The 20960-nt window shown below is 45.5% G+C and overlaps 1 protein-coding gene across 2 annotated transcripts in view; it reads left to right on the top strand.

Annotated features, from left to right (window-relative positions):
• The window catches only part of atp2a3 (ATPase sarcoplasmic/endoplasmic reticulum Ca2+ transporting 3), a 356930-nt gene that overhangs the window by 177584 nt on the left and 158386 nt on the right, over positions 1-20960 (top strand). For both annotated transcript variants that reach the window (XM_072469154.1, XM_072469153.1), the window contains exons 7-8: positions 7659-7744; positions 11139-11603. In XM_072469154.1, coding sequence (XP_072325255.1) covers positions 7659-7744; positions 11139-11603 — 551 coding nt within the window. The remainder of the gene's footprint in view (positions 1-7658; positions 7745-11138; positions 11604-20960) is intronic.

Below are 20960 nucleotides of genomic sequence, written 5' to 3'. Positions count from 1 at the left end.
CGGAGCACCCGGAGGAAACCCACGCAGACACTGGGAGAACGTGCAGACTCCACACAGCCAGTGACCCAAGTGGGAATCGAACCCAGGACCCTGGTGCTGTGAAGCAGCAGCGCTAACCACTGCCGCCCTACTGCAGTGGAGTACAAATTTCGACAGCAGTATGTTGAGGGGCCAACTGGAGAACAGATTATTTTAAATGCAGTATTATATAATGAGAGAGGGCTACTTAACAATCTTGTTGTAAAAGTACCCTTGGGGAAGAGTGACAATAATATGTTAGAACTTTCCACTAATTTTGAAAACAATGCTGTTCAATCCAAAACTGAGGTCTTAATTCTAACCAAAGGAAACTATGAAGGCATGACGGGCAAATTGGTGAATTGTGGTGGAAGGAGATGCGTATGAGTAAAACAAAGTAGTATTGGAGGAAGCCAGAAAATCCCCTTAACCGTTGATGTACATCCCCAGTGTGTTGAAAGAGGTGGCTGTGGAGATGGGGAATGATTTGGTAAACATCTTTCAAAATTCTGTAGCTTCTGGAATAATTCCTTTGGATTGGAAAGTAGCAAATATAACCCTGATCATTTAAGAAACGAGGGAGAAAGAAAACGAGGAACTACAGACTTGTTGACCTGAGGTCAGTTGTAGAAAAAATGTTGGAATCTATTGTAAAGAATGTGCTAACCACTGTGCTACTGTGCCGCACATTAGTGAACCAGATGGGTTTTAACGACAATCAGCAATGGTTTCATGGTCGTCATTAGAATTTTAATTCCAGATTTTTTAAATCAAAATCAAATTTCACCAGCTGCCATGGTGGGATTCGAGCTTCTGAGCATTACCCTGGGGGTCTCGATTACTAGTCCAGTGACAATACCACGACAATATCATACTCCAGTGTCTTGGGCCACAGCTATTCACAATCTTATCGCTGATCTGGATGTGGGGGCAAAATGAAATATTTCCAAGTTTTCTGATGACAAAAAATGATGATGGAATGTCAATTGTGAGAAGGATACAAAAAGGCTTCAAGGGGATTTGGACAGACTTGATGAGTGGCAGGAATATTACATAATGTGGATAAGTGTGATATTATTCACTTTGGCAGGAGGAGCAGAGGTGTATTTCTTTAATGGTGAGAAATTGGGATGTGTTGATGTCCAAAGGGATCTGGGTGTCCTTGTTGAGGAGTCACTGCAAGTCAACATGCAGGTGCAACAAGCAATTAATTAGGAAGGCAAATGGTATGTTGGCCTTTATCACAAGAGGGGTTGAGTACAAGAGTAGCAAAGTCTTGTTTCAATTGTATAGAACTTTGGTCAGACTGCACCTGGAGTATTGTGTACGGGTTTGGTTTCTTTACCTAAGGAAGGAGTGCAGTGAAGGTTCACCAGACTAATTCCCAGGATGGTGGGACCCTCCTATGAGGAGGGATTGAGGAGACTACGCCTGCATTCTCCAGAGTTTCGAAAAATGAGTTCCGATCTCTTTGAAACTTAGAATCTTCTAAAGGGTAAATGCAGGAAGGATGTTTCCCTTGGTTTGGCGCGGTGGGGAGGGAGGGGGGATCTCAAACCAGGAAACACATTCTCAGAAAGAGGGGCAGGCCATTTCGGACTGAGACGAGGGGGGATTTCTTCACTCGGAGGGTGGTGAATATTTAGAATTCTCTACCACAGAGGACTGAGGGGCTCAGTCATTTGAGTATGTTCAAGACTGAGATCAATAGATTTCTAGATACTAATGACATCAAGAAATATGGAGATAATGCAGGAAAATGGATTGAGGGAGATGATGAGTCATGATCTATACGAGTAGGCTCAAGGGACTGAATAGTTTACTCCTCCTAGTTTTCGATGTTCCTGCCTCCTCAAGTGCAGGAATATGCAACAAATGCTGGTCTTGCCAATGACTCCCAAATACCATATATAGATATATAATATATATACATAAAGAAACAGGCCTATCAACCAAAATAGAAAGACCTGCCTTCAGTCCATCAGCACCCTGCAACCAATCAAGTACTTCTGAAATATAATACTTATGAGGGGAAAGAAAGCAATCGATTTGCACATACAAGGCCCCATCAACAGCATATGAGTAAATGATTTGATCGTTTGACTTGGATCCAGCTGACCAGACAGCTGAACCCCCACCTTGTTGAAAGATGGCTCCTCCACCAACGTTGAAGTGTCAGACTAGGTAATGCACTCAAGCGGGATTTGAATCCATAGTCTTCTAATGCCAGGGGTGGGCTTGCAACCAGCTCAGCCAAGCTTGTACAATGCAGGCAGGGCTCATGCTTCCCACCTCCAGAAGCCCAAACCAAACTCCAAGGAATATACCCTCGACCATTGTCAGCAAAATGTGTTACCACAACCACTGACTCCAGTGTCACCTTACCTGACCCTGTCCTTACCTTCATAGAATACTTAAATAAGTACTGTTCCGAATACAATACACTTTCCAAATAAAAGGTGGGAAAGAGTAGAATGGGCAAACTATAATCCTCGATGAAAATTATTTTGTGAAAGGTTGAGAGGGTTATTGCCTCCTGAGTAGTCAGCCTGCTCCCTAATCATTCAGCCTGGGGATGTAGTTGAAAGTGGAAGGAGAGGCTGGTGAGTTTAGTTATTAATAAACAGGGATTTGGGAGCCAGTGGCATGTTTCGCTGCAGTGCATGCTCCTCGTTAGTCATCTGAGCTCTGGGCCTCCAGTCTTCAGTGAGGAATTTTTCCTTGTGAGCTTTTAAATGTACTTGATGACAAATCGATCTTTCATTCAGTTCAGCAAGAGACCCAAACCTAACCAAAGGAGATTAAACCAGTTGATTGGATTCCAATATGCAATAAAAACACAGCTCTGAAAACACTCAGCAGGTCGGGCAATGTCTGTGGAGAGAGAAGTAGAGTAACAGGGAGATTTTTCCAACCCTCCTGAAGGTGGGATTATGCGTTTCCACACAGTCAGTGGAGCTTTAAATGGTCTGCCGCAGTTTATGCCTCCATCACCATGTTTTCGGCTATAAAATTCCACCAATGTTTTGAGTTGAATTACGACTCTATCTTTCAGAACTTACTCTTGTGCCTTTGAAACAAGTGTTGATGTTCACAAAAGTAGCCAGTGAGCTCCAGAAAAAGTGATGCACAGTGGTTAGCACTGCTGCCTCGGCTCCAATGACGCGGGTTCAAATCCGGCTCGGGTGACTGTGTGCAGGTTGCACTTTCTCCCCATGGTGCGTGGGTTCCTTCCGGGCGCTCCGGTTTCCTCCCACAGTCCAAAGATGTGCAGGTTAGATGGATTGGCCATGCTAAATTGCCCCTTAGTGTCCAATAGGATAGGTGGGGTTACTGGGTTACAGGAAATAGGGTGGAGGTGTGGTCTTAAGTAGGGTGCTCTTTCCAAGGCCGGTGCAAACGTAATGGGACTAGTGGCTTCCTCTGCACTGTAGATTCTATGATTTTCCTGAAAGCCAGCTTAATGCACTGGCCTCCTGATTTGAAACTTTCCATTGAGCATCATTCAAGATGCCTTTGTACTGAGCACATCAAACTGGAGGAACGATATTTACTCTGCAGTGTGGAAATACAGGACGTTTTGTAGTCTGTGCCTTCAGTATGATAATTCATTGAGTGTTCAATGAAGGGCAAGTACACATCACCTGTGAAAGAAGAGCAATCACAAATTTAATAGGTCCCAGAAATAAAATAGCTGACTGATGTAGAAAGTGTGCTGCAAATGACAGACACAGCCCAAAAATCAATTGGAAAAAAAATCATGCCGCATGTGTCCAGCTTTATCCATCTCCTTGAATACAACCTTCAATTCCTGTGACGTGAGATCAAGTCTAGTCCAGCTGAATTCTACCTGTTAGCCAAAGGTTTGTTTTTGTAAATTTGTGCACCTTCATATAAACATCTGACACAAAACCGCCCCGAACCTGGTACTCTGCCTCAGATATGGTCCATATGGTCCAAGGACAACTGGTATGTTGCCTGGAGCATATTGTTGGATCAGAGTGGAGGAGGCTGGGCACCAGTGATGGGCAACCTCGGCCAGTGAGTGGGCTGCATCAGTGGCCCTCCTTCATCTCACTGGGCCCCAAGATTGAAATTGGGTTTGTCCACTAACCATGACCCCCATGAATAAGATTAAATACATTTAAAACACATTGAATATTTAATTAAAATATTTCATAACGATTTAGCTCGCTTGGCTAGACTGCTGGCTCGTGATGCAGAGCAAGGCCAGCAGCACCGGTTCATTTCCCATACCAGCTGAGGTTATTCATGAAAAAACCTTCTCAACATTGCCACTTGCCTGAGGTGTGATCATCAGGTTAAATCATCACTAGTCAGCCCTCCTCTTCAAAGGGGAAAGCAGACCATAGTCATATGGGACGATGATGACTTTAGCTTACCTTATATAAAATGCTTAATTATTTATAAATCAATAGAGCTATCATCAAAGTCAAATCGTTAAAACAAAAGAAATATTTACACTTTGGCGGGAGTGCACTGCTTTTCCAGTCAAAGTTGTGAGCAATCAGCACGCACCTCACTTCATTTGCCCTTGCTTTAGCTGGGAATCACTTCAGTCATACAGGAAAAAAACTACACGGACATTAATCAGCAGAATGTGGCAACTCGGCACATGGGCAACGGTCAAATAAATGTCTGGTGAGCCGCACTCGGAACCCAGTTAGGCTGCATGTATCCTCCGGACTGCAAGTTGCCCACCACGACTATACGTTGTATATCTGATCTCAATGTTGACATTAAGCACCTGAAATGGGGATGTTATCCCATTTCCCAGAATGAATAACTCCCATCATCGAAGGCAAAACAAAATTTTAAATGTGGTGAGGAGGTTAGATTAAAATAAACCCAATTACAGATTTGTTAGTTTGGGGAAACTATCCACTGCCCATTGGTTAGTTTGGGAAGCGGTCCATGGGTTAGTTTGGGAAGCTACCCACTGACCATTGGTTAGTTTGGGAAGCTACCCACTGCCCATTGGTTAGTTTGGGAAGACGCCCACTGCCCATTGGTTAGTTTGGGAAGATGCCCACTGTCCATTGGTTAGTTTAGGAAGCTGTCCATTGGTTAGTTTAGGAAGGCATCCATTGGTTAGTTTGGGAAGACACCCACTGCCCATTGGTTAGTTTAGGGATCTGTCCATTGGTTAGTTTAGGAAGGCACCCATTGCCCATTGGTTATTTTGGGAAGACACACACTGTACATTGGTTAGTTTGGGAAGCCACCACTGCCCATTGGTTAGTTTAGGAAGCTGTCCATTGGTTAGTTTGGGAAGACACCACTGCCCATTGGTTAGTTTAGGAAGCTGTCCATTGGTTAGTTTGGGAAGACACCCATTGTCCATTGGTTAGTTTGGGAACCATGATGTGGAAATGCCGGCATTGGACTGGGGTGAGCACAGTAAAGTTTTACTGTGCTCACCCCAGGGGTGGGCATCTTCCCAAACTAACCAATGGGCAGTGGGCGTCTTCCCAAACTAACCAATGGGCAGTGGGTAGTCCAACAGGTTTGTTTTGAATCACTAGCTTTAGGCGCACTGCTCCTTCCTCAAATTCACCTGAGGAAGGAGCAATGCTCCGAAAGCTAGTGGTTCAAAACAAACCTGTTGGACTTAACTTGGTGTTGTAAGACTTCTTACTTAGTTTGGAAAGACACCCACTGCACATTGGTTAGTTTGGGAAGGCACCCACTGCTCATTGGGTTAGTTTAGGAAGCTGTCCATTGGTTAGTTTGGGAAGACGCCCACTGTCCATTGGTTAGTTTGGGAAGACATCCATTGTTCTGCTGGTGTCAGATTCTGAAATGTTATCAACAGATAGCTCTGTGAGGTGGCAGGGGGGGTGCCGTAAATTCCATTATTTAAGAATGCCGGCAGTGTCTATCCTAAAGATTTTGAAGAATGAGAAGCTCCTTTATTGAAATTCCTAAGCTACAATGCTAAAGGTGAGAATGATAATTAAGCAGAACTAGCTCTGTAAGGTTTCTGATTGGGAGATGGTGGCAGTTTAGTGTCCGGTTTTGAATTTACTCTGAATCATTGTGACTAGGATAGAATTTTAGGTATTTTTTAAGTGCTGTCTCAGGTGGGAAAGGTGGTGTGTAACCCATCGGCTCTGCTGCTGGCTCTTCTCAGCAAATTTTTTGAAAATTTGAAAAAAAATGCGGGAGGCAGGTCCCACACTGTCACAAGCCTGCTCCACTGACAACGTTGGCCTCAGCAATAAAGGGAACTCTCCCACTTTTACCGCCTGCAATCAGGCATATTGGAAGGTTATACAAGCATGGTAACCTATCAACATTGTGGGATCACCAAACTGATCGAGATGCATATAAATACCGTGGCTATCAGCACAGGTCAGATTCTGGGAATTCTATATCAGGTAATCCACCTCCTGACTCCCCAAAGCCTGTCCGCCATCTACAAGGCACAAGTATGGAGTGTGATGGGATGCTCTCCACTTACCTAGATTAATGCAGCTCCAACACTTGACACCATCTAGGACAAGCCAGCCCGCATGATTGGCATTCAATCCCTCCACCACCAACGCACAGTAGCAGCCGTGTGTTCCATCTACAAGGTGCAATTCAGGAACTCACCAAGGCTCCGTTGACAGCATCTTCCAAACCCACGATCGCTACCATCTAGAAGGACAAGGGCAGCAGATACATGGGAGCAACACCACCTGGAAGTTCCCCTCCCAGCTACTCACCATCCTGACTTGGAAATGTATCGCTGTTCCTTTACTGTCACTGGGTCAAAATCTTGAAACGGCCTAACAGCACTGTGGGTGTACCCACACCACGTGGGCTCCAGTGGTTCAAAAAGTCAGCTCACCACCAGTTTCTCGAGGGCAATTAGGGATGGGCAATAAATGTTGGCCCAGCCAGTGATGTTCACAACCCCATGAATGAATTTTTTAAAAGGCTGACAAAACCAGTTAGGTCATGTTATGAACACGCCTTGCAAGGCCATCAGGTCCTGAAGTGGGATTTGAACCTAGAATGTCTGGGTGTGAAAAGAGAATGTGGGTATGTATAATATTCTTACAATCAGTATGACCAGCTTACATGGGATGTTACGTCAGCTCCACAAGATTTCATGACTATATCATGATGGATTATTCTCGGAATAATACTAAGAAACTGCCTTCCCCAGATTCAGAAATGTAGTTAAGAATTAATTTATCCCTAAAGTAGTGTAAACATTAACCTCTCTTTGCTAATGTTGGTAATGCTCTGGCACCAATGCCGATTGGATTGGTTTATTCTCACGTGTACCGAGGTACAGTGAAAAGTATTGCTCTGCGTGCAACTCAAGCAGATCATTCCGTACATGAAAAGAAAATACATAATACGGTAAACACAAAGTACCCGATGTAAATACATCGACACAGGCATCGGGTGAAGCATACGGAGTGTAGTACTACTCCGTAGAGAAGATGTGAGAAGAGATCAGATCAGTCCATAAGAGGATCCTGGGTTTTATTCACACTGAGTTACACAATTAGTAACCACTGGCTATACTTATCCCCTCGCAACCCCTACAGATTATTGCCTTTCTTTTCTTTCTGTGTATGTTTCATGCTTCCTCACTGTCACCCTTTGTTTTCTATGTCCAGGGGAGTCGGTCTCTGTCATCAAACACAGTGATCCTGTACCAGACCCTAGAGCTGTGAACCAGGACAAGAAGAACATGTTATTTTCGGTATGTATGGAAGCAACAGTGATGAAACCATTTTGCTCCGGTTCCAGGAATGTGTCTGCCCCCGATTTCACTTCCAAGGTGGAAATTATGCAATGGATTCCATTAATGGGTGTGGCCTTCAGCAGTGAGTGGTGCTTGGTGTTTGATTGTGTATGTCTGTTAGTTGTTCACACGATGCTATTAGTCAAGCTGACTGATAAACTGAAAGAAGCAGCTGGAAGCCTGCGAGCAGACATCTTAAAAGCATTGTAAATAAAACTCCTGTTCAGACATTGTAACTGGTGTGTCATCTTTACATATCCCCAAGGCAAGAAACACAAATGGAGGGGGACATTCAAAACCTGTGCAACGGAATGAGTAAACACTACCTCACAAACTGAACGTAAAGCTGAATGTAATGAAATAAATTCATAATTGGGACTAAATTGGGTGGGTTTGTGTCCAGTGGTTGGAAAGTGAAACTTGCCATCAATGGGAGTGGTTCGGGCAAATAACAGAGGGAGAAAGGAACAAAATGGAGTGTTGACGTGGTTAAGTGAGTAACCTGGTGAGGAGCATAAACACTGGCTTGGATATGTTGGGCTTAGTGACCTGTATCTGCCCTGTAATTCCCAAGAACATTACCAGCTGCGCGATGTGGAGTAACAAGGGCAAAGAAAACCCAACCAGAGCAGCACAGTGGCTAGCACATTGCCAGGGACCTGGGTTCAATTCCAGCCTTGGGTGACTTGTCAATGAGAAGTTTGCAGTTCCTCCCCGTGTCTGCGTAGGTTCCCTCCAGGTGAATTGGCCATGCTAAGTTGCCTCTTAATGTCCAAAGTTATACAGGTTAGTTGGGGTTACAGATTTACGGGGATAGAACATAGAACATAGAAAATACAGCACAGAACAGGCCCTTCGGCCCACGATGTTGTGCCGAACCTTTGTCCTAGATTAATCATAGATTATCATTGAATTTACAGTGCAGGAGGTCATTCAGCCCCCTTAGTCTGCACCGGCTCTTGGAAAGGGTGAAGGAATAGGCCTATGTCGGGTGCTCTGAAGGTCGATGCGGACTCGATGGGCTGAATGACCTCCTGCACTGTAGGGATTCTATAAATTCTAAAAGCAAAGTTGTTGAGTGGAACCCAGGAAAAAAGACACCTTCCCAGGTGAATTGTACAGAAGAATATATGCAATTGTAGCAGAAGTAGATCGTATGGCCAAACATGGGCAGCGCGGTGGAGCACTGGTTAGCACGGCTGCTTCATCCCGCCAGGTTTGATTTCAGCCTTGCATAACTAACTGTGTGGAGGTTGCATGTTCTCCCTATGAGTTTCCTTCAGGTGCTGCAGTTTCTTCCCTCAGTGTCAAAGATGTCCAGGTTAGATGAATTGGCCATGATCAATTGCTCCTTGGTGTCCGAAGATGTGAAGGTTAGGTCAGGCCACGGGTATAGGTTGGGGGAGTGGACCTGGGTAGGGAGTTCTTTCAGAGGGTCGATACAGACTCGGTGGGATGAATGGCCTCCTGCACTGTTGGGATTCTGTGATCGAAACTTCTGTCATTCAGTAATCTTTGGCTTCAACTCCACTTTCCCGCCTGCTCGCCATATCCCTGGATTCCCTGAGACACCAAAAATCTTCAGTATATTCAACGATGGAGCATCCACAACCCTGTGGGGTAGAGAATTCCAAAGACCCTTTGAGTGAAGCAATTTCTCCTAATCTCAGTCTTAAATAATTGGCCCCTTATCCTGAGACTGCGTCCCTGTGTTTTAGACTCCCCGATAAATGGAAACGATCCCTGAGCATCCCCCTCCCCCCTCCCCCATCGAATCCCTTCCGAATTCTCCGTCAGTGAGATCGTCGCACATTCTTCTGAACTTTAAAAAAATAAATTTAGAGTACCCAATTCTTTTTTCCAATTAAGGATCAATTTAGCGTGGCCAATCCACCTACCCTGCACAGCTTTAGTTTGTGGGGGTGAAACCCACGCAGACATGGGGAGAATGTGCAAACTCCACACAGGCAGTGACCCGGGGCCGGGATCGAACCCAGTCCTTGACACCGTGAGGCTGCTAACCACTGCGCCCTGTCATTCTTCTGAACTCGAGAATACAGACCCAATTTACTCAGCCTCTCATCCCAGGGACCAATTTGGTGAACCGTGGGCAGCACGGTAGCATAGTGGTTTGCACAATTGCTTCACAGCTCCAGGGTTACAGGTTCGATTCCCGGCTTGGGTCACTGTCTGTGCAGGATCTGCACGTTCTCCCGGTGTGTGCGTGGGTTTGCTCCGGGTGCTCCGGTTTCCTCCCAAAGATGTGCAGGTTAGGTGGATTGGCCATGCTAAATTGCCCTTAGTGTTGGGTGGGGTTACTGGGTTATGGGGATAGGGTGGAGGTGTGGGCTTGAATAGGGTGCTCTTTCCAAAAGCTGGTGCAGACGCGATGGGCCGAATGGCCTCCTTCTGCACTGTAGATTCTATGATTCTATGTACTGCCTCCAATGCAGGTATATCCTTCCTAACAGATAGAACATCTGCCCAGCAGTGCAAGATATTTAAACATTGGACAAACAAAAGAATATTCTGAGTGGGGAGTAAAAGGGCTGAAAAGGATAGATTTCCATAGACAAAGAAAGCAGTTTCTTCTTAAATATGTGGATGTAGGAATTTATAATGGAAAAGATGGCAAGCTTTTAATATCTCCCATCTATGCCATCTGTGGATAAATGGAATATTAACTTATCACTAAAGTGCAGACCGCGCTGGCAGGGAAACCCAGACAGTCTGAGTGGGATGTCAGATTGCCAACTATCTGATAGATTTCAAACTATCTTGATTATAGTGTTGTGCATGAAAGGATTTTTATTTTTACGTTCTTAGTGGAAATGGGATAAATGGATGGGAACGGCCTTTGTAAGGGTGACCTCTGGCACTATACGCAAGCAAGTTATTTGGCTGGGCGAATTGAAATTGTTTTTTTGACAGGAGTGCGATCAGCATCTTTGTATTTGGGGAACACTGGAAACGACAATTGGTTTAAAGGGAAAGGATTTGTTTGTGTTGTACAAAGCATGCTTCCTGTTCCACTGGAGTGGCTCCTGTTAAAATGGATTGGAGTCATGGAGGATGTAGCTGGTTCCACTAAGTCATGAATGTACACGAATGACCTTGAGGGAGAGGCAGGTGACTGCCATCATAGGGCTTTAGGGCTTATTGAAAAATCTGCAGGTTTCCTTTAAATATCAAGCATTTAACTCTAAATCTATATGAAATATCTAATTGTCAATTGAAAATATAAATAATCCGTAAAGAAAGTTCTTTCCAGACTCTGTTCCCCCTTTACTTTCTACAGTTGGCAATCTGTCAAGCCTTCACAAACTCGCCTCATGTTTGATATTCTTTTCAGGGAACGAACATCGCGGCTGGGAAAGCGATGGGCATCGTCGTAGCCACAGGGGTCAGCACCGAGATTGGCAAGATTCGAAACCAGATGGCAGCCACGGTGAATGAGAAGACACCCCTACAGCAGAAACTCGACGAGTTTGGGCAGCAACTGTCAAAGGTCATATCCCTCATTTGTGTGGCTGTGTGGGTCATCAACATTGGGCACTTCAATGATCCAGTCCATGGTGGCTCCTGGGTTCGCGGCGCCATCTACTACTTCAAAATCGCAGTGGCATTGGCTGTGGCTGCCATTCCCGAGGGGCTTCCTGCCGTCATTACCACCTGTCTAGCCCTAGGGACCAGGCGCATGGCGAAGAAGAACGCAATTGTGAGGAGCCTTCCTTCAGTGGAAACCTTAGGCTGCACATCAATCATCTGCTCTGACAAGACTGGTACACTCACCACCAATCAGATGTCTGTTTGCAAGGTAAGCGGACTGTAGCACAATCAATCACTCACGAGACCAGATGAGAAGGAGTCAAACGATGGCTTTATTACACAGACTTGTTCCCCAGAATGCGGCTGCTGGGAGAACCCGGGCTCTTATACTCCGCCTTATTGGGTGGAGCCAGCAGGCGGCTGATCCAATCACGACCCAGCATCTATCCACCAATAGCCCCTCGGCCTCACAGGGTACCGTAATACCCCTAATACATACCACCACACGGGCCAACTACGAAAGGTTACAGCTGGCAGATCCAGCAGGCTTTTATGTTATTATTGGGTGATTGTTCATAACTGAGCGACACGTGTTAGGCTTTTCAGCGCAGGCCTAATAGCTACAAAGAAATATCCTGCTGCAAACCTACTGTTTCTAATGTGGAGGACTGAGAGAAAAAAAATGTATCCTTAATACCTGTATTTGACGCAACCTTATTCCATAACTCGGTTACAGAATTCTGGACTTTGATTTTAGGTGTCAGCCATGAGTCAGTTGGTAGCACTCCACCTCTTAGTCAGAATGCTGAGTTCAAATCCCACCGTGGAGGCTTGCGTATAGAATCTAGGTTAACAATCTGAGGGAGTACAGCACTGTCAGTCGTGCTGTCCTGCAGGTGAGACTTTAACTGAAGGCTCCATTTGCCCTCGCGAGTCTACATAAAATGATTCCCAGGGCACTATTCAGAGTAGGGGAGTTCTCCCAATATTTATCCAGTCAGCAGTCAACACAACCAAAACCAGATGGATTGGTCACCTTTTTCATTGTTGTTTGTGGGAGCGAGCTCTAACAATCAGCTGCTGTGTTTCTGTGTGATATGACAGTGACTATACTGCAAAAGTACTTCATAGACTGTGTCGTGACTTGGGATGCCTTGGAATTGTGAAAAACTCTATATAGGTATACACTTGTTCTTGCATTGAATACTACAGGGTCATGGTTCTAAAACTCTGGGAATGATGTAAACTTATGGGTAAGAAGTTCCAAGGTTTTGAGTCGTGAGTTTGAGTGTGAGGTGGTGCTATGAGTCCTAACCCCCCAACAATGAAAATGTGGAGGACTTGCTGTGTGTAAATTGACCACTGAAATTGATGTTTGGAGGCCAAAGGGAAACAAAAGAAGGAATTTCTGCTGGCTGATCAGTTTATCAATACATGTTCTGATCAATTGAACCTTCTTATCATTCTCCCGTCTTATGGGAGCTTTGTGGTGGATCGTGTATAGAATTTCAAGGTTGCAAAAACATTGATGCTTGTCTGTAAACTATTCCAGCAAAGGTTAAATCAGATGGAACAGCCTTGATCTGATTAATTAATTTGCTGTTGCGGAATAAACATTTATTTTGTCAGAGCTACTTGTTACTGGAACCAGCCTCATCCACAGCCAGGAGCTCCTCTGGAATAAATAATCAGTCGTTCTAATATTGGGCTTCGTAATCCAGACGAATAATTCAGGAAGTGTTTTTTTCCCACAAGGATTGGTGCTAGGATTGATGATTTACCATTTTTTTGCAAATGGTAAGGATTTTGAATCTGAGATCTAACTTTCAAATTGGCAGCTAACACCACATTGGGAGATATAGATAATACTGAAGATGACTGACAGGGTACAGGAAGACATCAGTAAACTTACAGCAAAATGTGTAAATGGTAAAATTATTTCAATGAGTGTGAGATGATGTATTTTGGTCAGAAGAATAAGAAAGTCACATGTTCCTTGGAAAATAAAGCTCTATAGGGGTAGGTGAGCAAAGGGATTTACGGTTTGCAAGTCATTGAAATTAGAAATGCAAACTACCAAGAGCATAAAAACAAAGTTTCCTTTCTAAAGGGTAGAATTGGAGACCCAGGGAAGTTGTAGAACCTTGGTTAGACCACATTGGGCATACTTTGCATGGTGCAGTTCTGAGCTCTATATTAGAAAAAGGATATAGAGGCAATAGAGAAAGGTGAAAAGATTGACAAAGGTGATATGAGAACTGAGGGTGTAACTTTAAGGAAATTCTCAACAGACAAGTACACTAGACTCTAGAAAAGTAAAGGCTGGTGGGCCACCTAATGGGGTCTATGAAACATTATGAAGCGTTATTATAGAGAAATGGATGGTATTTTTCCCTTTGAGGCAGGTGTGGAATCATGCCATTTCCCCAATATCATGATATCATCTCCTGCTAGCAGTACCTGCTCAGGTTATTTTCATGGTGGGGTGGTTGGGACAGGCTGGAGTTGGAGCGACCCTCTCCGAATGAGATGGGAACTGAGGCGGGAAGATGCCGGGATGAGCAGTTGAGAAGGTCTGTCTCTATTCTCTGGGACATCGGCCCAGTTCTGCACTTGAGCATTAGGCATCATGGTCCTCACTTTTCACACCCATGACCCCACATGTGCCCTCTCCATGATCCCCATTTCCTCCCATGTTCACTCACCCACTATCCACTATGGACAGAACTCATGAGCCCTATAATTGAGAAGTCTTTTAGATGATAATGAAACTTCAAAATCAATAAACAGCCATTCAAGCTCCACTTGAAAAATGTTTAATTCTGCTAACTGACTTCAAAAAACATAATCCATTTGGGAGGACACAAAACTGGTCATCCAAACTGAAAACAGTTCTCTTGACAGCTGTGTCAACAATCACTGCTGAGTTGAATCCTTCAGTACAGTTTGGAACCTAGGCAAGCATTCACAATAACATTTCAGTGGATAACTGTGCCAACAAAACCTCCAGAGCTGAGCACATTAAAGTATCAAACTAGATGGCCATCTGTTCCATTGATTCAAAGGTTAACAGATGGCTGACCAGTCAATCAATGAAAAGGTCAAAAAACAGGGTACGATTCACACACTTAAGTCAATCTTAATACCGATCAAAGCAGAAGAACACTTTATCTACTGGATAAATTAATCTAATGCATCTGAACACTTTTATAATTCTGGTCAATCTAATGGTTACTTTTCTAAAAGAAAGTCCCAAACAAAGCCTAATGGCCGTTAAGTGGCTGCAGGATGAGTCAGCCAGGTGGGGGTGGCAGGTTGTTATATGAATGACTATAGATTGAGAGGGGAATGTGCAACGAGACCTGGGCATCCTTGTACACCAGTCACTGAAGATAAGCATGTAGGTGCAGCAAGCAATAAAGAATGCAAATGGTATGTTGGCCTTCATAGCGAGAGGATTTGTGTACAGAAGCAGAGATATCTTGTTGTACTTATACAGGACCTTGGTGAGGCCACACCAGGAATAGTGTGTGCAGTTTTGGTCTCTTTATCTATGAAAGGATGTTCTTGCTATGGCGGGTGTACAGCGAAGGTTTACCAGACTGATTCCTGGGATGGCGGGACTGATGTATGAGGACAAACTGAGTTGGTTATGATTATATTCGCTGGAGTTTTGAAGAATGAGGGGGATCTCATAGAAACCTATCACATTTTAATGGGACTAGGCAGGGTAGATGCAGGAAGGATGTTCCCGATGGCGGGGAAGTCGAGAACCAGGGTTCACAGCTTAAGGATACTGGGTAAAACACTTAGGACTGAATTGAGGAAAAACGTTATCACCCAAAGATTGGTGAGCCTGTGAATTCGGTACCACAGAAAGCAGTTCAGGCCAAGCTAGTACAGTTTACTGAGTTGCCATGATCATAAAGAATGGCGGATCAGGCTCGTAATGCCAAATGGCCTACTCTTCCTATTTTCTATGTTTCTATGGTCCTATGTCCTACTCATGCGCAATGTAAATGGAGTTGGGCCAGATTTATCTTTTTTTTTTAAAATAAATTGAGAGTACCCAGTAATTTTTTTCCAATTAAGGGGCAATGTAGCGTGGCCAATCCACCTAAACTGCACATCTTTGGATTGTGGGGGTGAAACCCACGCAGATACGGGGAGAATGTGCAACCGCCACATGGACAGTGACCTGGGGTCAGGATCGAACCCGGGTCCTCAGCACCGTAGGCAGCAGTGCTAACCACAGTGCCACCATGCCGCCCTATTGGGCCAGATTTCTAAAGAGTTGTGGTTCACGGCCCCTCAAAGGAGTCATGAACTTTAGTCCGAATGAGGGGATCCTTTAAAAGGTTCCAAGGTCATCCTTATGTCCCCTATTCCAAACTGTGACCCTCCAATCACCCCATGTCCCCTATGCCAAGCTATGCATCTCCACCCACCCCAATGACCCCCCCCCCCCCCCCACCCCCACCCCCATGCCTCATGTCAAGCTCTGGCACGCCACCCATCCCCATGTTCCATTTGGCAAGGAAAGCCCCCCCCCCCTCCTCAAAAAACATCCCTCCATGACCTCTCATGTACCTTACTCCAAACTACAGCACTCCTATGGCCATTGACCCATTATACACTGGAGAATCAATTAGTGACCGTAGGCTGTGTTAAAAAAAAAAAAAAAAATGTTCTTAAAATTTGATTCATTCATTACTTCCCACTATGGCTCAAAATAGTAATTACACTACAGGTTAAGAAAAGTGTCAGTCATTCCAGCTCTTTAAAGTGTCAATAACAGAAACTGTAAGTCAAAGAACAAAGAACAAAGAAATGTACAGCACAGGAACAGGCCCTTCGGCCCTCCAAGCCCGTGCCGACCATGCTGCCCGACTAAACTACAATCTTCTACACTTCCTGGGTCCATATCCCTCTATTCCCATCCTATTCATGTATTTGTCAAAATGCCCCTTAAATGTCACTATCGTCCCTGCTTCCACCACCTCCTCCGGTAGCGAGTTCCAGGCACCCACTACCCTCTGCGTAAAAAAAACTTGCCTCGTACATCTACTCTAAACCTTGCCCCTCTCATCTTAAACCTATGCCCCCTAGTAATTGACCCCTCTACCCTGGGGAAAAGCCTCTGACTATCCACTCTGTCTATGCCCCTCATAATTTTGTATACCTCTCAGGCCTCCCCTCAACCTCCTTCGTTCCAGTGAGAACAAACCGAGTTTATTCAACTGGCTCCTCATAGCTAATGCCCTCCATACCAGGCAACATTCTGGTAAATCTCTTCTGCACCCTCTCTAAAGCCTCCACATCCTTCTGGTAGTGTGGCGACCAGAATTGAACACTATACTCCAAGTGTGGCCGAACTAAGGTTCTATACAGCTGCAACATGACTTGCCAATTCTTATACTCAATGCCCCGGCCAATGAAGGCAAGCATGCCGTATGCCTTCTTGACTACCTTCTCCACCTGTGTTGCCCCTTTCAATGACCTGTGGACCTGTACTCCTAGATCTCTTTGACTTTCAATACTCTTGAGGGTTCTACCATTCACTGTATATTCCCTACCTGCATTAGACCTTCCAAAATGCATTACCTCACATTTGTCCGGATTAAACTCCACCTACCACTCTCCGCCCAAGTCTCCAAACAATCTAAATCCTGCTGTATCCTCATCGCTATGCGCAATTCCACCAACCTGTGTCGCCCGCAAACTTACTAATCAGGGGCGTCATTCTCCGACCCCCTCCCAGCGGGTCGGAGAATGGCCGTTGGCCGCCATGAATCCTGCATGAAACAATCTAAATCCTGCTGTATCCTCCGACAGTCCTCATCGTTATCCGCAATTCCACCAACCTTTGTGTCGTCTGCAAACTTACTAATCAGACCAGTTACATTTTCCTTCAAATCATTTATATATACTACAAAGAGCAAAGGTCCCAGCACTGATCCCTGTGGAACACCACTGGTCACAGCCCTTCAATTAGAAAAGCATCTTTCCATTGCTACTTTCTGCCTTCTATGGCCTAGCCAGTTCTGTATCCACCTTGCCAGCTCACCCCTGATCCCGTGTGACTTCACCTTTTGTACTAGTCTACCATGAGGGACCTTGTCAAAGGCCTTACTGAAGTCCATATAGACAACATCCACTGCCCTACCTGCATCAATCATCTTAGTGACCTCCTCGAAAAACTCTATCAAGTTAGTGAGACACGACCTTCCCTTCACAAAACCGTGCTGCCTCTCACTAATACGTCCATTTGCTTCCAAATGGGAGTAGATCCTGTCTCGAAGAAGTCTCTCCAGTAATTTCCCTACCACTGAAGTAAGGCTCACCGGCCTGTAGTTCCCGGGATTATCCTTGCTACCCTTCTTAAACAGAGGAACAACATTGGCTATTCTCCAGTCCTCCGGGACATCCCCTGAAGACAGCGAGGATCCAAAGATTTCTGTCAAGGCCTCAGCAATTTCCTCTCCGGCCTCCTTCAGTATTCTGGGGTAGATCCCATCAGGCCCTGGGGACTTATCTACCTTAATATTTTTTAATATTACCCAACACCTCGTCTTTTTGGATCTCAATATGACCCAGGCTATCTACACCCCCTTCTCCAGACTCAACATCTACCAATTTCTTCTCTTTGGTGAATACTGATGCAAAGTATTCATTTAGTACCTCGCCCATTTCCTCTGGCTCCACACATAGATTCCCTTGCCTATCCTTCAGTGGGCCAACCCTTTCCCTGGCTACCCTCTTGCTTTTTATGTACGTGTAAAAAGCCTTGTGATTTTCCTTAACCCTATTTGCCAATGACTTTTCGTGACCCCTTCTAGCCCTCCTGACTCCTTGCTTAAGTTCCTTCCTACTTTCCTTATATTCCACGCAGGCTTCGTCTGTTCCCAGCCTTTTAGCCCTGACAAATACCTCCTTTTTCTTTTTGACGAGGCCTACAATATCTCTCGTCATCCAAGGTTCCTGAAAATTGCCGTATTTATCCTCCTTCCTCACAGGAACATGCCGGTCCTGAATTCCTTTCAACTGCCACTTGAAAGCCTCCCACATGTCAGATGTTGATTTGCCCTCAAACATCCGCCCCCAATCTATGTTCTTCAGTTCCCGCCTAATATTGTTATAATCAGCCTTCCTCCAATTTAGCACATTCATCCTAGGAACACTCTTATCCTTGTCCACCAGTACTTTAAAACTTACTGAATTGTGGTCACTGTTACCGAAATGCTCCCCTACTGAAACATCTACCACCTGGCCGGGCTCATTCCCCAATACCAGGTCCAGTACCGCCCCTTCCCTAGTTGGACTGTCTACATATTGTTTTAAGAGCCCTCCTGGATGCTCCTTACAAACTCCGCCCCGTCTAAGCCCCTGGCACTAAGTGAGTCCCAGTCAATATTGGGGAAGTTGAAGTCTCCCATCACCACAACCCTGTTGTTTTTACTCTTTTCCAAAATCTGTCTACCTATCTGCTCCTCTATCTCCCGCTGGCTGTTGGGAGGCCTGTAGTAAACCCCCAACATTGTGACTGCACCCTTCTTATTCCTGATCTCTACCCATATAGCCTCACTGCCCTCTGAGGTGTCCTCCCGCAGTACAGCTGTGATATTCTCCCGAACCAGTAGCGCAACTCCGCCTCCCCTTTTACATCTCCCTCTATCCCGCCTGAAACATCTAAATCCTGGAACGTTTAGCTGCCAATCCTGCCCTTCCCTCAACCAGGTCTCTGTAATGGCAACAACATCATAGTTCCAAGTACTAATCCAAGCTCTAAGCTCATCAGCCTTACCCGTAATACTTCTTGCATTAAAACATATGCACTTCAGGCCACCAGACCTGCTGTGTTCAGCAACTTCTCCCTGTCTGCTCTGCCTCAGAGCCCCACTGTCCCTATTCCCTAGTTCTCCCTCAATGCTCTCACCTTCTGACCTATTGCTCCCGTGCCCACCCCCCTGCCATACTAGTTTAAACCCTCCCGTGTGACACTAGCAAACCTCGCGGCCAGGATATTTATGCCTCTCCGGTTTAGATGCAACCCGTCCTTCTTATACAGGTCACACCTGCCCCGGAAGAGCTCCCAGTGGTCCAGATAATGGAAACCCTCCCTCCTACACCAGCTGTTTAGCCACGTGTTTAGCTGCTCTATCTTCCTATTTCTAGCCTCACTGGCACGTGGCACAGGGAGTAATCCCGAGATTACAACCCTCTAGGTCCTGTCTTTTAACTTTCTGCCTAGCTCCCTGAACTCCTGCTGCAGGACCTCATGCCCCTTCCTGCCTATGTCGTTAGTACCAATATGTACAACGACCTCTGCCTGTTTGCCCTCCCCCTTCAGGATGCCCTCTACCCGTTCAGAGACATCCTGGACCCTGGCACCAGGGAGGCAACATACCATCCTGGAGTCTCTTTCACGTCCACAGAAGCGCCTATCTGTGCCCCTGACTATAGAGTCCCCTATTACTATTACTCTTCTGCGCTTTGACCCTCCCTTCTGAACATCAGAGCCAGCCATGGTGCCACTGCTCTGGCTACTGCTGTTTTCCCCTGATAAGCTATCCCCCCCGACAGTCTCCAAAGGGGTATATCTGTTCGAGAGGGGGACAACCACAGGGGATTCCTGCACTGACTGCCTGCCCTTTCTGGTGGTCACCCATTTCTCTGCCTGCACCTTGGGTGTGACCACATTTACATAACTGCGATCTATGACGCTTTCTGCCACCTGCATGCTCCTAAGTGCATCCAATTGCTGCTCCAACCGAACCATGCGGTCTGTGAGGAGCTCCAGTTGGGTGCACTTTCTGCAGATGAAGCCACCCGGGACGCTGGAAGCCTCCCGGACCTGCCACATCTCACAGTCAGAGCACTGCACCCCTCTAACTGACATTGCGTCAATTAATTACAATTAAAATTTAAATTTTCTTTCTTTTAATATTTATTTTTTTTAATTTCAAAGTTACTGTTAACTATCTGTTTCCTAGCACTAGATTTCTAATAGAAATGCGAAAGCTAAATATAGTACTCTCCGATCTCTGGCTTAGATATCCCTCTAAATTATAATTAAGTAATTATGTTTAATTAGTTACCAATGCTTAATTTTTAAATTTAGTGTAGATTCCCAACCAGCCACTCAGGCCACAGCTTTTCTGTGATGTCACTTCAGTTTCCCCCCGACACACACAATTTGAAAAAGGTATAAAAGTAAAAATGAGTAAAAATCACTTACTTACCTTCCTACCCTCTGAGTGTCTTAGATGTTCTCAGGTTCTCTCCCTGACAGAGACTGCTCCTCCTCCTCCGAACGGCTCCTGAAACTAGGCCGCGATCTTTTAAAATCTCCGCTCCGACTCGCAGCTCCCGCGCTTTTTAAATCTCCCGCGCTGTTTTCACTGTCCCGGCTCACTCAGCTCCCGTGCTGTTTTCACTGTCCCGGCTCACTCAGCTCCCGCGCTGTTTTCACTGTCCCGGCTCACTCAGCTCCCGCGCTGTTTTCACTGTCCCGGCTCACTCAGCTCCCGCGCTGTTTTCACTGTCCCGGCTCACTCAGCTCCCGCGCTGTTTTCACTGTCCCGGCTCACTCAGCTCCCGCGCTGTTTTCAATGTCCCGGCTCAC

This window comes from Scyliorhinus torazame, chromosome 12 (genome assembly GCF_047496885.1).
Source record: "Scyliorhinus torazame isolate Kashiwa2021f chromosome 12, sScyTor2.1, whole genome shotgun sequence".
Lineage (NCBI taxonomy): Eukaryota > Metazoa > Chordata > Chondrichthyes > Carcharhiniformes > Scyliorhinidae > Scyliorhinus > Scyliorhinus torazame.
This window is presented reverse-complemented; position numbering and strand designations above follow the sequence as displayed.